Source organism: Liolophura sinensis, chromosome 6 (genome assembly GCF_032854445.1).
Source record: "Liolophura sinensis isolate JHLJ2023 chromosome 6, CUHK_Ljap_v2, whole genome shotgun sequence".
Classification (NCBI taxonomy): Eukaryota; Metazoa; Mollusca; class Polyplacophora; order Chitonida; family Chitonidae; genus Liolophura; species Liolophura sinensis.
This window is the reverse complement of record NC_088300.1, coordinates 80,928,518-80,944,772: the sequence shown is the minus strand read 5'-3', so window position 1 is coordinate 80,944,772 and position 16,255 is coordinate 80,928,518. Positions and strand designations below refer to the sequence as shown.

At 41.2% G+C, this 16,255-nt stretch overlaps 2 protein-coding genes across 2 annotated transcripts in view; one reads left to right on the top strand and one right to left on the bottom strand.

Moving 5' to 3' along the window:
* The window catches only part of LOC135466857 (dynein axonemal intermediate chain 7-like), a 29,828-nt gene extending 18,285 nt beyond the window's left edge, over positions 1-11,543 (bottom strand). Inside the window, exons 1-11 of the mRNA XM_064744608.1 lie at positions 11,451-11,543; positions 10,226-10,319; positions 10,018-10,109; positions 9,540-9,644; positions 9,214-9,354; positions 8,695-8,775; positions 7,704-7,873; positions 4,118-4,272; positions 3,405-3,535; positions 2,982-3,111; positions 382-525 (exon numbers count right to left, since the gene is read on the bottom strand). Of these exons, the coding sequence (XP_064600678.1) occupies positions 382-525; positions 2,982-3,111; positions 3,405-3,535; positions 4,118-4,272; positions 7,704-7,873; positions 8,695-8,775; positions 9,214-9,354; positions 9,540-9,644; positions 10,018-10,109; positions 10,226-10,319; positions 11,451-11,453 (1,246 nt within the window). The 5' untranslated portion in view covers positions 11,454-11,543. The remainder of the gene's footprint in view (positions 1-381; positions 526-2,981; positions 3,112-3,404; positions 3,536-4,117; positions 4,273-7,703; positions 7,874-8,694; positions 8,776-9,213; positions 9,355-9,539; positions 9,645-10,017; positions 10,110-10,225; positions 10,320-11,450) is intronic.
* A 49-nt stretch (positions 11,544-11,592) lies between these two features.
* Positions 11,593-13,352, top strand: LOC135468879 (electron transfer flavoprotein regulatory factor 1-like). The gene is made up of 2 exons (XM_064747341.1): positions 11,593-11,996; positions 12,799-13,352. Exons 1-2 carry the CDS (start codon positions 11,952-11,954, stop codon positions 13,000-13,002), a joined length of 249 nt encoding a protein of 82 aa, XP_064603411.1. The 5' UTR covers positions 11,593-11,951; the 3' UTR covers positions 13,003-13,352.
* The last annotated feature ends 2,903 nt before the right edge of the window (positions 13,353-16,255 follow it).

The following is a 16,255-nucleotide window of genomic DNA, read 5'->3' as shown; positions in this document are numbered from 1 at the left end:
GTTTGAAGTAAAAACAGTGATCTTCCAACGCTACCTCATATGGGTGGGAAAGTATTGATTTGACTCCTTATCACCCACATTAAATGTTTTGAGGAGAGTCATGGAATAAAAATAATGTTCAGTACTGACTGTAAATTTGCCATTAGACTCCCACAGTATTATGCATTCACTAGAGCCTTGGAAACTGTTATCCTGAAGGAATACTATACCTGAGTAGCTGGCTTTGCTTGACTGAAGCTGCCATGAATCTCCCATGTCAAATATATGTATGTCAGGTAAAGTAATGAACACGAGGAAAAATGTTCACTCTATAATTTAGCCAAAGTCATACCACAAAACACTCAGGTTACTAGAAAGGTGTGAGAATGTGGAATGACTCACACTGAGTCATAGTCCAGTTGTTGACTGTTTTGGGTTGAGGGGGTAAGTGCAGCAGGTTGAAGTGAAATACCCCTCCTATGACATGATAAGCTCGGAGGTCAACTTCATCATCATCCCCATCAAAGTCTTCCCACTCTGGAGGTTCTGTGGACAACAGCAAAGAATTAGGACTTGGGCATCATGAACAGGCTATGGACTTAGCGCATCGCTTACACAGGCCATAGACTTGAGGCATCATACACAGAAAACAGACAGGGCATCATGTACAGGACATACACTTAGTGCATCATTCACACAGGCCATAGACTTGAGGCATCATTCACACAGGCCATAGACTTGAGGCATCATACACAGGAAACAGACAGGACATCATGTACGGGCCATGGACTTAGCGCATCATTCATACAGGCCATAGACTTGAGGTATCATACACAGGAAACAGACAGGGCATCATGTACAGGCCATGGACTTAGCGTATCATTCACACAGGCCATAGACTTGAGGTATCATACACAGGAAACAGACAGGGCATCATACACAGGCCATGGACTTAGCGCATCATTCATACAGGCCATAGACTTGAGGTATCATACACAGGAAACAGACAGGGCATCATGTACAGGCCATGCACTTAGTGCATCATTCACACAGGCCATAGACTTGAGGCATCATTCACACAGGCCATAGACTTGAGGCATCATACACAGGAAACAGACAGGACATCATGCACGAGCCATGGACTTAGCGCATCATTCATACAGGCCATAGACTTGAGGTATCATGCACAGGAAACAGATAGGGCATCATGTACGGGCCATGGACTTAGCGTATCATTCATACAGGCCATAGACTTGAGGTATCATGCACAGGAAACAGACAGGACATCATGCACAAGCCATGGACTTAGCGCATCATTCATACAGGCCATAGACTTGAGGTATCATGCACAGGAAACAGACAGGACATCATGCACGAGCCATGGACTTAGCGCATCATTCATACAGGCCATAGACTTGAGGTATCATGCACAGGAAACAGATAGGGCATCATGTACGGGCCATGGACTTAGCGTATCATTCACACAGGCCATAGGCTTGAGGTATCATACACAGGAAACAGACAGGACATCATGTACGGGCCATGGACTTAGCGTATCATTCACACAGGCCATAGACTTGAGGTATCATACACAGGAAACAGACAGGACATCATGTACAGGCCATGGACTTAGCGTATCATTCACACAGGCCATAGACTTGAGGCATCATACACAGGAAACAGACAGGGCATCATGTACAGGAAAAGGACTTAGCGCATCATTCATATAGGCCATAGACTTGAGGTATCATACACAGGAAACAGATAGGGCATCATGTACGGGCCATGGACTTAGCGTATCATTCACACAGGCCATAGGCTTGAGGTATCATACACAGGAAACAGACAGGGCATCATACACAGGCCATGGACTTAGCGCATCATTCATACAGGCCATAGACTTGAGGTATCATACACAGGAAACAGATAGGGCATCATGTACGGGCCATGGACTTAGCGTATCATTCACACAGGCCATAGGCTTGAGGTATCATACACAGGAAACAGACAGGGCATCATACACAGGCCATGGACTTAGCGCATCATTCACACAGGCCATAGACTTGGGGCATCATACACATAGGCCACAGACATAGGGCATCATATACAGGCCATGGACTTGGGGCATCATACACGGGCCATGAACTCAGAGCATCATACACGGGCCATGAACTTGTGGCATCATACACGGGCCATGAACTTGGGGCATCATACACAGGCCATGAACTTGGGGCATCATACACAGGCCATGAACTTGTGGCATCATACACAGGCCATGAACTTGGGGCATCATACACAGGCCATGAACTTGTGGCATCATACACAGGTCATGAACTTAGAGCATCATACACAGGCCATGAACTTGTGGCATCATACACGGGCCATGGACTTAGAGCATCATACACGGGCCATGAACTTAGAGCATCATACACGGGCCATGAACTTGTGGCATCATACACAGGCCATGAACTTGGGGCATCATACACAGGCCATGGACTTAGGACATCATATATACAGGCCACAAACTTAGGGTATTATGCACAGGTCATGGGCCTATGGCATCACACACGGGCCATGAACTTAGGACATCATATATACAGGCCATGAACTTAGGGTATTATACACAGGTCATGGGCCTAGGGCATCACACACAGGCCAATGGCTTAAGGCACCATGCATATGTCATTGACTTGAGGCATCATATACACAGGCCATGTAATTGTGTATCACACACCATTTGCTTGGGGCATCATACACAGGACTGATTTAGGGCATCATACATAGGACGGACTTAGGGTATCATACACAGAGGCCACAGACTAGAACCCTAGCCTACATATGTCTGAACATATATACTATATGTACTGTCATGTTGGACGAGCTGACTACTAAGTAAGGTGGGGTTTGTCCATGGGATAACATTCACTCATTACACGTACAACAGATAAGTGACAATACAAGGAAGGAGCGGTTGCTGGTGGGTTGCGATCTCCACTGCTTACCTGGAGTGACAGGATCTTCCCAAGGCTCCTCCTCTTCCTCCTTTGGCTCCTCCCCTTTTCCATCTTGACTGCCCGTCTCCTCTTCTGCCTCTTCTTCGTTGTTTGCCTCACGCAGACTTGCCATCAAGTCCTGGCCAAACAGTGACAAAATACCATAATCACATCTCAAGATTAAATCATGGGAACTCAACAGAAAATATTCATGTACATGTATATTCTAAAAGAATAATTTCAGAAATAATGAATACTTGTAACTTCAAACCACAAACGCATTTGTGAATGATATCCGATGTCTGTACATATTCTCCTCTGTAGTGAGCCATGTCTGGCTGAGGTGCAGCCTTTCCCTGTGGACCAGTTCAAGTTACATGTACATGTATATGTACCTCCACTCTCAGGTATGATACAACATGATATAGTTACCATGGTATCCTCTTTTTCTAGTTCCGCCCCTTCAGGCTTAGCTTCCTCTCCTTCAGTCTTCTCACCCTCGTCCTCTGCTTCCTTTTCCCCCCGCTCCTCTTCATTTTCACACACCTCTTCCACAGGTTCCTCTGTGCAAAGCAGACACAAGATTGCTTTAGTTATGTTTTATACCTCTACAGGTTCCTCTGCTCACAGCAGACAAAAGATTGCTTTAGCTATGTTTTATACCTCTACAGGTTCCTCTGCTCACAACAGACACAAGATTGCTTTAGTTATGTTTTATACCTCTACAGGTTCCTCTGCTCACAACAGACAAAAGATTGCTTTGGTTATGTTTTATACCTCCACAAGTCCCTCTGCTCACAACAGACAAAAGATTGCTTTAGTTATGTTTTATACCTCCACTAGTCCCTCTGTGTACAACAGACACAAGATAGCTCCATACCTTCATAGATCTACAAACAGCTGGGATTGTAGAAAACTTGTTGTAACGCTCAAAAACTTTGTTACAGAAGCTTTACTTTAATACAATATGGACACTAAACAAAACTTTGTGTCAGTACAATGAATCTCGGAACAAAATATGGAACAATTGATGATGTTCTTTGTGTTCACATATTTTTTAAGAAAATGATGTCTTAAGACCATATTAACAAGCCGTGTGTATTGAAAATGGCTTTGCATTAGGCAGATTTACATGCAAATCTTACCTTTTTTCTTGCGTAATCTGGGAGTGTAGGTCTTACAGTACATGGAGTAGTGGTCATACTTAGTGGAAAGAACACGGAACGCACATTCTGCCAGTGTCAGTTGTTTAGGGATCTCAAACATAAAGCCTGTGTCTGTAAACTCATACGACTTGATCCTGAATAACAAACATAAAACCTGTGTCTTTCAACTGATATGACTAGGTCCTGAATAACAAACATAAAGCCTGTGTCTGTAAACTCATACGACTTGATCCTGAATGACAAACATAAAGCCTGTGTCTGTAAACTGATATGACTAGGTTCTGAATGACAAACATAAAGCCTGTGTCTGTAAACTGAAATGACTAGGTCCTGAATGACAAATATAGAGCCTGTGTCTTTAAACTGATATGACTAGGTCCTGAATAACAAACATAAAGCCTGTGTCTGTAAACTCATATGACTAGGTCCTGAATAACAAACATAAAGCCTGTGTCTGTAAACTCATACGACTAGGTCCTGAATAACAAACATAAAGCCTGTGTCTGTAAACTCATACGACTTGATCCTGAATAACAAACATAAAGCCTGTGTCTGTAAACTCATATGACTAGGTCCTGAATGACAAACATAAAGCCTGTGTCTGTAAACTCATACGACTAGGTCTTGAATGACAAACATAAAGCCTATGTCTGTAAACTCATATGACTAGGTCCTGAATAACAAACATAAAACCTGTGTCTGTAAACTCATACGACTAGGTCCTGAATAACAAACATAAAGCCTGTGTCTGTAAACTCATACGACTGGGTCTTGAATAACAAACATAAAACCTGTGTCTGTAAACTGATACGACTAGGTCCTGAATAACAAACATAAAGCCTGTGTCTGTAAACTCATACGACTAGGTCCTGAATAACAAACATAAAGCCTGTGTCTGTAAACTCATACGACTAGGTCCTCAATGACAAACATAAAGCCTGTGTCTGTAAACTCATACAACTAGGTCCTGAATGACAAACATAAAGCCTGTGTCTGTAAACTCATACAACTAGGTCCTGAATGACAAATATAAAGCCTGTGTCTGTAAACTCATACAACTAGGTCCTGAATAACAAGCATAAAGCCTGTGTCTGTAAACTCATATGACTAGGTCTTGAATGACAAACATAAAGCGTGTGTGTGTAAACTCATACAACTAGGTCCTCAATGACAAACATAAAGCCTGTGTCTGTAAACTCATATGACTAGGTCCTGAATAACAAACATAAAGCCTGTGTCTGTAAACTCATACAACTAGGCCTTGAATGACAAACATAAAGCCTGTGTCTGTAAACTCATACAACTAGGTCTTGACTGACAAACATAAAGCCTGTGTCTGTAAACTCATACAACTAGGTCTTGAATGACAAACATAAAGCCTGTGTCTGTAAACTCATATGACTAGGTCTTGAATAACAAACATAAAGCCTGTGTCTGTAAACTCGTGCAACTAGGTCTTGAATGACAAACATAAAGCCTGTGTCTGTAAACTCATACGACTAGGTCCTGAATGACAAACATAAAGCCTGTGTCTGTAAACTCATATGACTAGGTCTTGAATGACAAACATAAAGCCTGTGTCTGTAAACTCATACAACTAGGTCCTGAACAACAAATATAAAGCCTCTGTCTGTAAACTCATACAAATAGGTCCTGGATAACAAACATAAAGCCTGTGTCTGTAAACTCATACGACTAGGTCCTGAATGACAAACATAAACCTGACATCCACCATGTATACCTGATCACCACTACAAAAACCTGATCGCCACCACATAAACTGACATCCACCACATAAACCTGGCCGCCACCACATACACCTGATCAGCCACTACATAAACCTGATCACCACCACATACACCTGATCAGCCACTACATAAACCTCATCACCACCACATACACCTGACATCAACCACATAACCTGATCACCACCACATAAACCTGACCGCCATCACATAAACCTGACCTCTGTCACATAAACCTGATCACCACAACATACACCTGATTGCCACCACATAACCTGATAACAACCACATAACCTGATAACAACCACATAAACCTGACCTCTGTCACATGAACCTGACCTGTCACATAAACCTGACTGCCATCACATAAACCTGACTGCCACCATATTAACCTGATCACCACCACATAAACCTGATCACCACCGCATAAGCCTGATCACCACCACATAAGCCTGATCACCACCACATAAGCCTGATCACCACATAAGCCTGATCACCACCACATAAGCCTGATCACCACCACTTACACCTGACCACCACCACATAAATCTGACCTCCATCACATAATCCTGACCTTCATCACGTAAACCTGACCCCCACCACATAAACCTGATCACCACCACATAAGCCTGACTGCCACCACATAAGCCTGACTGCCACCACATAAGCCTGACCTCTGTCACATAAACCTGATCACCACCACATACACCTGATTGCCAACACATAACCTGATAACAACCACATAAACCTGACCTCTGTCACATGAACCTGACCTGTCACATAAGCCTGACTGCCATCACATAAACCTGACTGCCACCATATTAACCTCATCACCACCACATAAACCTGATCACCACCGCATAAGCCTGATCACCACCACATAAGCCTGACCACCACCACATAAGCCTGACCACCACATAAACCTGATCACCACCGCATAAGCCTGATCACCACCACATAAGCCTGATCACCACCACATACACCTGACCGCCACCACATAAATCTGACCTCCATAACATAATCCTGACCTTCATCACGTAAACCTGACCCCCACCACATAAACCTGATCACCACCACATAAGCCTGACTGCCACCACATAAGCCTGACTGCCACCACATAAGCCTGACCTCTGTCACATAAACCTGATCACCACCACATACACCTGATCACCACCACATAAACCTCATCATCACCACATAACCTGATCACCACCACATAAGCCTGACTCCCAAAACATCAACCTGGTCACCACCACATAAGCCTGATCACAACCACATAAGCCTGACCGCCACCACATAACCCTGACCTTCATCACGTAAACCTGACCCCCACCACATAAGTCTGATCACCACCATATAAGCCTGATCACCACCACATAAGCCTGACCACCACATAAGCCTGACTGCCACCACATTAACCTGATCACCACCACATAAGCCTGATCACAACCACATAAGCCTGACTGCCACCACATAAGCCTGACCACCACATAAGCCTAACCTCTGTCACATAAACCTGATCAACACCACATAAACCAGACATCCACCACATAAACCTGACACCCACCACATAAACCTGACCTCTGTCACATAAACCTGACCTCTGCCACATAAACCTTACCACCATCACATAAACCTGACTGCAATCACATAAACATGACCTCCATCACTCTCGAGCAGAGTGTTAAACACTAATAAATAAATATCAGATGAACAAATAAATAAAACTAACAAAAACAGACACTGAGCATGTGAAATAATCCTGTAACAGTCTCAGTAAAGCTAGGGTTTTGTGATATCAAATTCATGTCAGTACTTACCTAGGGTTTTTACACAGATTTCCCCAGATACAGAGAGAGATCTGATCACTTTTTGTTGTGAATTGTAGATTGAGTGTCTCTGGATCCTGTAACTCTGTGGCTCTCAGTAATATCTCATGTGAGGCAGCATCCAGCTTGAACTTTAACAGATCCTGCAACTCCTGAATAGTCTGTCAACAGCAACCCAAAAAACAGGATTCAAACATAAAACTGGCATTAGCAGAACCGTAAAATGACCATTGACCATGAACTAAAATGGCTATAAGTAGCAGATTGTTTACTTTGTATAATATGCAAACAGAAACTAACAATATTTAGTTTAATCGTAATTATTACTGTGGTGGTTATTTAAATACAATAGGTTACATTCAAAGACTGATTATCTTAGCAGAATATGAATGTCACAAACAAATGTCACAAAGTTGTTTAGATTCATTGTGGGGGAGACAAATTTGCTTTTGCTGGATGTACATGTACCTAACAAGGCTGACAGGCCTTTCCTTGTTAATGCTTGGGGAGGGGAATTTTCTTTTGCTGAATGTACCTGTACATAACAAGCCTCACAGGCCTTTCCTTGTTTGTACTTCAGGGAGACCGAGAGGAATTCTCTTTTGCTGGGTACATGTTACATGACTGAAAAAGCTTTCTTTGTTTGTACATGTACTTGGGTAGGGGAATTTCCTTTTGCTGGATACATGTAACATGATTGAAAAAGCCTTCTTTGTTTGTACATGTACTTGGGTAGGGGAATTTCCTTTTAGTGAATGTAGAATACCCAATGGACAGCCAATGAATCTTAACTCACTGTGTCACCAATGACATCAAAAACTCATGCGGTTCCCAGTGAAAGTCTCATGTAAACTGACAGGCGTTCAAACCACTCTGTTCTACATCTGATGGTAAGCTACACATCATACTGATAAGTTACAATACACTGACTACATACAGTACCTCGAATAATTAACACTATAAAGTCTAAGAGAGAACATACTGTTTTATAGTGGTCCACCACAGCATCAGTCAGTTCCTCTTTAGGAGTGTCATGGAGTAGAAATTCTAACTCATCAATAAGCTGCCAAAAAATAAGAAAGCTTACATTTTTACATGATAATTTAAAGGTACTAATTATCTGAGCAGTTTTCAAGTTAACATTCAAGATAACAGCAGAATGAGTTATTTACAGCTAACTACAAAGGTGTTAGTCATAAAACATACTTACAAAAATCTCTGATATAAATATGTACCTGTACTCTCTGCCATGAATCCAAGAATTGAGAGTAATGCAACAATGGTGAAGGCACAAAATTGGCCGCACAGAAATACTGAATCTAACTTGAAGGAAGATACCATGAGTCTCTCAATGAATAACAGCATGTGACTGTAAATGTTTTGAAAATAAAATATAAAAATATAAATATTATTATTATATATATTATTATATTATACAAAATAAAATATTTTGAAAATTCTTTAACAGTGTTTCATCTTGATATTTTCTCACACCACTCACAGCCAGGTCCAAATGACTGTCCAATAGAACAGTTTCTATGTCACTTGATGTGTTGTTCTCTCTCTTCAGGTTGATGTATGTATTTATCTCCCCTTGGTTGCTTGGATCAGGGGAGCCATCTGTCATCAGGTAACGCTTCCACTGCAAAACAAATAGAAACACACTCCATCTCCAAGTATGTCACAAGCAAGGGTGATTTGGTTTATGACAGACAAACTGCTATTCAGAGGAAAGAAAATTACAGACAATTTTAACTTGTTTTCAACGAAGAAGCTAAACTGAAACTTTTCTACTGCCACCCCATTAATAATATCTTTGATGATTACCTTTGCTTCTTTGCGCCGGAACTCGTTATCTCCCTCTAATGCCTTTCTGTGGTTGTCCAGCACATCATTCAATTCTTCAATCTGAACTTTTCTGTGTTTCCTCTCCTGCAGGATAAATTACAAATACACTAGCCCCATGAAAGTGCATCAACAATTCCACAAGAGGACAACCATATAACCTATAGACCCTTACTTGAAGTAGTCTGCAGTGACTTTCAGCACTTTGACAATTACCAAAGTAGTACAATGTCTTCATCAAAGCAATTGGTATTTCTGATTTATTTATTTATTTATCTTCACAATTTCAAAGAGGGTCAACTACGCATAAAAGCTGCTGAAAGGAAATCAATTTAATTTCCATCATTCCTGGCTACTAGTGGCATCTAGATTTAAATTCCTAAAGTTTTCATTAATGAAAGGCTATGTTTCGCCAGTTGTACCACATCTATGAGATTCTTGATCACTAAAAAATGCTTACTTCAATTTCAAGTTTTTTTCTTTCAACTTCTAGCGCCTTCTCTTTCTTTTTCCTCTTCTTTTCTTCTTGTTCTTCCAAAAGTCTTGCCTCCTCTATAGAAATCAAATAAAAAAGATATTGGCACATAGATGTTCATATATGAATCATCTATAATAATATTAGTACTTCAAATTATCTTCAAGAATACAGTAATCCTTGATAGTCTTACCTTCTTCTTGAGCTTTCCTTTCAGCTTCTTCCTTTTTCAACTTTTCCTTCTCAGCCTTTGACAATTTCTTCTTGCCACTTCCTGGCTTAGGAGGCTGAATAAATAAATAAATAAATAAATACTGGTAAATAAAATAAAAAGTAAAACATGGACATCCTGATGTTGTACAAGGATAACTATAAATTCCAGGGCTACATATACAGCTTCTTTATTTCATACACCCTTGGCAAAAAAAAGCAAATATCTAAATGATTACGGCTTCGAGTTAACCTGCAGTCCATGCAGTAAAGAGACAGTAATGGCTTTTCATTTCAAAATGCTGTCAGTGATGGATGTCACCTGTGTACAAGAGTAGCAAGTTAATTTATTTATACTCCAGAACTAGGTGGAAAGCCACATATACATGTAAGTAAATGATTTTTAAGTATTGATCTCTACTCAGATGAAAGACAGTTCCTCTGCTTTGAGCAGTGCTGATTTGATTATCAGTTTTAGAAAGAAAGAGAACTGTCACTTACCGGTACCTGTACACTTTAAAATAAAATTACTATAACATCAGCTATAGAAAGTACTGGTATACTTGAGTGACCAAATATTGTAAGATTAACCTTTTTTCATCAACTAAAGAAATGTTTTTTTTTATAGAAGCCTGCTAAAAACAGCTTTCTAAGGCTCGTGATGTATATCACAATACTTACTGTAAAATCTTCCACTGTTTAAACAAGGGCACTAAGCACTTTTTTGAGTGTAATTTATGCAAAAAATTTTCATGAAAATGATGCTAACAATGATTTGTTTGTGTCATTAAAGATACAAAACTCATAAAAGAGTGCAACTCATTTCTTTACACCCCAAAATTTCACAACAGAATGTTCAAAATACTGATTGCGGAGAAGACTGAAAAAGTTGAAGAATTAGGGTATTTTATAGACAATTAATCCAAACTCATGCACCTGAAAATAAAGAAAACAATTTTCTAAAGGTGTGTGGCGATTTAGGACGCTCGATTACTCTCTCCTGTAGCCACTGTTATATCTGTGTGCAATAAAGAATGACTTTTGATCAATGTGCACTGCCTACCGGAGAAGGGGAACCTGTCATTCCTATCCAGCTGGTGAGACCACTGACGTACTGTATAAAGTCACCTTCGCTACCTGACACTTTGAAGATTCTATTAAACTAACAGCACCGGTGACTGGACGTGTTGTGAAAACAAAACACTCACCATCGTTTCTGTAGGTACGTCAAAAACGTCAAAAGCTAGGAAACAATTTTGAGCACGCTTCAAGCGTCTTGTTGTCAGGCAACCACGACCGGAAGTCGTTCTTCTTGTTTTCTGATTACGACATTCTCGCTTTACGGCAGGAGGATCGCATCAACAGTGATCGTGTACAAGAAGTTCGGCGTAATGAAACATTTCGAAGCCCAGTCCATAGTGTCAACAGTGCAGTTCAGTGGCCTGGGATTGTTTCGACACCATGTAGTGAATTGATATATTTCGATGGTCCTACTGACACACTTCTCACGAACTTCTTTGACGTCGCGTTTATGCCGAAGCAAACCTTCACCTTGCCAAGCCGACAGACCTGTCACTGGCGCGATCAGGGCAGGTTCACCGACTCAGTATTGACATCTATCTCCAGTTGAATGAAGACACAGAAACCAGGGAAGTTTGGTCAGCACTTCGTTAGCTAATCATTTTAATGGTCGCACACCAGAGATAAATATGGCAAATCCTCTAAGGTCACAAGTTATACAGCTGTACAAAACGGTGAGGATTCAAGTTAATTTCTTACGACTTTCGCCCGTTTCAGACTTATGTAACTTTTTTTTCGATTGGTTTGTTACGCAGTGCTCAGATAAGTCGTATAAGTGAAATATTCTTGAGTACCACGTAAAACATCGTTCAAATAAATAAATAAAATCGACTTGACGACATGGTCGTGTGAACACACGCATTTTCATAAGAGAAAAAATATGTTGGTACACATATGCACCATAGCTGCACATATGTGATGATGCACTGCCGTGCCATTTTGGTGCCAAGCAGTACTGACCAGGTCAGTACTTCAGTACATTGATGAATCTGGTGTCTTCTGGTGCTTCATTCATAGAGGTAACATGCACCCATGAACCATGGGCTGTGTAGTCGTACATATACATGTGTACTCCAAACACTTCTTAAATAACAACAAAATATGCAGTTTTCAACTAACCAGGTACCTGACAAAGCTCTTCACCTCAAGCTGCATTTAGGCCAAAGTGAATTGGATGTGGATGAACCCAAATCACATTAATTACAAGCCAGTTGACAAGGGCCTCGCACAAACTTCCTAATTTTCACTGCTATAATTATGAGTTAAAATACTGCAAAGGTGGTTAAATGATACTGTGGATTCTACCACTAATTTTTCTGAAAAGGAAGTAATCAAACTTCACAAAAGCACTCAAGTGGCCCAGTAATTCGGATGAATCAAATAGAGTACAACATGTGTAACTTGAAAAATGCTAATCTTAGGTGAAACACTACATGCATGTGTACTGATCATCTCTAAATATCTTTCTGTTTACAGCTCCTTCACCTGGGCAAGGAATATCCAAAAGGGTTTGATTACTTTCGTCCCAAATTGAAAAGTGCCTTCATGAAAAACAAGCATCTTAGTGATCCAAAGGACATTGAAATGATGATTGCCAGAGGGGAATATATTGTGAAGGAACTAGAAGCGTTGTACATGTTACGGAAATACAGGACATTGAAACGGCGATATTACGATTGACACAGATACATGTTAAATAATTCATCCTAGTCAATGGTGTGCATCTTGTGTGCCAGGCATGGGCAAAAAACCGATCGCGAAAATTCATGTTGTGATTGATGCAAACACGTTAAATAATCCTGAGGAGGCAGTAGAGTACGTCTTGGGTGCCTTTTAAGCGTGAAATATACCTGTGATGTGGATAGTATGTATTTGTAAGGTGCTACATGTATGTTCAGACGGATGTCGCATGAAGTGTTGATTCAGAAGGCTTATTAATATCGGTTATTGCCTTCAAGGCTAAGCTCAACAACAGGTATGCATATAAAGATAGGAAATTATGGGAATAAACAGAGGTATTATCAGCTGAATTCTGACTCGATCATACAAAGTCCGCAGAAACCCTGATTGTTCACCAAAGAGATTTATCTCTAGATCTCCATTCCATGAAAACCGGTTTCCCAAGTCCTATAACTTTTATAATCTCCAGGATCAATACAACTAATTTACAGATTGGAGTACTTTGCTGGTTTGATTGCTCTTCCAACGCTAATACATAATTGATTATACAGAAATTAAAACGTTTTTTTTTGTTTGTTAAATATTAAAGTGACATGGACTTATTGATGAAGTGAACTAAGACATTTGTCCCTATGCAGAGAATGGATTGGGATCAAAGGCTCATGCTGGCTTCCTCTCCAGCAATAATAAAAACCGTACCAGTCAACTTTTTAAAACATTCTGGGAGCAATGTTAAAAAAGAAATGATTGAGGATCAAATTCGTTAAAGAAAAACAGCATAAAAAATAATTTATTTTTTCCTTGGAATTTGTAAATTTAGTTTGTTGATTGTTGTGGACATAATACTCAAGAACATTTCACTTACGTTAAGGGAGCCAGCTTTTGGAGTGAATGAAACCTGTGTGCTGCAGGTTAACTGTCCTGAACCCATCCTGAGTTCTAACACCGCTAATCACAGATCTGTAATGATGGTGCAGTGGTAGGAGGAGGTTTTGTACATGCAGCCCTCCTCAGTTCTAACACCGCTAATCACACATCTGTAATGATGGTGAAGTGGTAGGAGGAGGATTTGTACATGCAGCCTTCCTGAGTTCTAATACCACTCATCACACACCTGTAATGATGGTGAAGTGGTAGGAGGACGATTTGTACATGCAGCCATCCTGAGTTCTAATACCACTCATCACACACCTGTAATGATGAAGTGGTAGGAGGATTTGCACATGCAGCCCTCCTCAGTTCTAACACAGCTAATCACACATCTGTAATGATGGTGAAGTGGTAGGAGGAGGATTTGTACATGCAGCCATCCTGAGTTCTAATACCACTCATCACACACCTGTAATGATGGTGAAGTGGTAGGAGGAGGATTTGTACATGCAGCCCTCCTCAGTTCTAACACAGCTAATCACAGATCTGTAATGATGGTGAAGTGGTAGGAGGAGGATTTGTACATGCAGCCCTCCTCAGTTCTAATACCACTCATCACACACCTGTAATGATGGTGAAGTGGTAGGAGGAGGATTTGTACATGCAGCCATCCTGAGTTCTAATACCACTCATCACACACCTGTAATGATGGTGAAGTGGTAGGAGGATTTGTACATGCAGTCCTCCTCAGTTCTAACACAGCTAATCACACACCTGTAATGATGGTGAAGTGGTAGGAGGAGGATTTATACATGCAGCCATCCTCAGTTCTAATACCACTCATCACACACCTGTAATGATGGTGAAGTGGTAGGAGAATTTGTACATGCAGCCATCCTCAGTTCTAACACCGCTCATCACACATCTGTAATGATGGTGAAGTGGGAGGAGGAAGATTTGTACATGCAGCAATCCTGAGTTCTAATACCGCTCATCACACACCTGTAATGATGGTGAAGTGGTAGGAGGAGGATTTATTCATGCAGCCATCCTGAGTTCTAATACCACTCATCACACACCTGTAATGATGGTGAAGTGGTAGGAGGAGGATTTATACATGCAGCCATCCTCAGTTCTAACACCACTCATCACACACCTGTAATGATGGTGAAGTGGTAGGATCAAGATTTGTACATGCAGCCAGCCTGAGTTCTAACAGCGCTTATCACACATCTGTAATGATGGTGAAGTGGTAGGAGGAGGATTTATACATGCAGCCATCCTGAGTTCTAATACCACTCATCACACACCTGTAATGATGGTGAAGTGGTAGGAGGAAGATTTGTACATGTAGCCATCCTGAGTTCTAACAGCGCTCATCACACACCTGTAATGATTGTGAAGTGGTAGGAGGAGGTTTTGTACATGCAGCCATCCTGAGTTCTAATACCACTCATCACACATCTGTAATGATGGTGAAGTGGTAGGAGGAGGATTTATACATGCAGCCATCCTCAGTTCTAATACCACTCATCACACATCTGTAATGATGAAGTGGTAGGAGGAGGATTTGTACATGCAGCCTTCCTGAGTTCTAATACCACTATCACACATCTGTAATGATGAAGTGGTAGGAGGAGGTTTTGTACATGCAGCCATCCTCAGTTCTAATACCACTCATCACACACCTGTAATGATGGTGAAGTGGTAGGAGGAGGTTTTGTACATGCAGCCATCCTGAGTTCTAATACCACTCATCACACACCTGTAATGATGGTGAAGTGGTAGGAGGAGGATTTGTACATGCAGCCATCCTCAGTTCTAACACCGCTAATCACAGATCTGTAATGATGGTGAAGTGGTAGGAGGAGGATTTGCACATGCAGCCATCCTGAGTTCTTATACCACTCATCACACACCTGTAATGATGGTGAAGTGGTAGGAGGAGGTTTTGTACATGCAGCCATCCTGAGTTCTAATACCACTCATCACACATCTGTAATGATGGTGAAGTGGTAGGAGGAGGATTTGCACATGCAGCCATCCTGAGTTCTTATACCACTCATCACACACCTGTAATGATGGTGAAGTGGTAGGAGGAGGTTTTGTACATGCAGCCATCCTGAGTTCTAATACCACTCATCACACATCTGTAATGATGGTGAAGTGGTAGGAGGACGATTTGTACATGCAGCCATCCTCATTTCTAACACCACTCATCACACACCTGTAATGATGGTGAAGTGGTAGGAGGAGGTTTTGTACATGCAGCCATCCTCAGTTCTAACACCGCTAATCACACATCTGTAATGATGGTGAAGTGGTAGGAGGAGGATTTGCACATGCAGCCATCTTCAGTTCTTATACCACTCATCACACACCT

What these genes read in the sequence shown, in the direction of transcription:
- LOC135468879 (XM_064747341.1), top strand. Translation starts at nt 11,952, where the DNA reads ATGGCAAATCCTCTAAGGTCACAAGTTATACAGCTGTACAAAACG. An exon ending in TTATACAGCTGTACAAAACG is followed by an intron (nt 11,997 to 12,798) that starts GTGAGGATTCAA and finishes TTCTGTTTACAG; the next exon opens with CTCCTTCACCTGGGCAAGGA.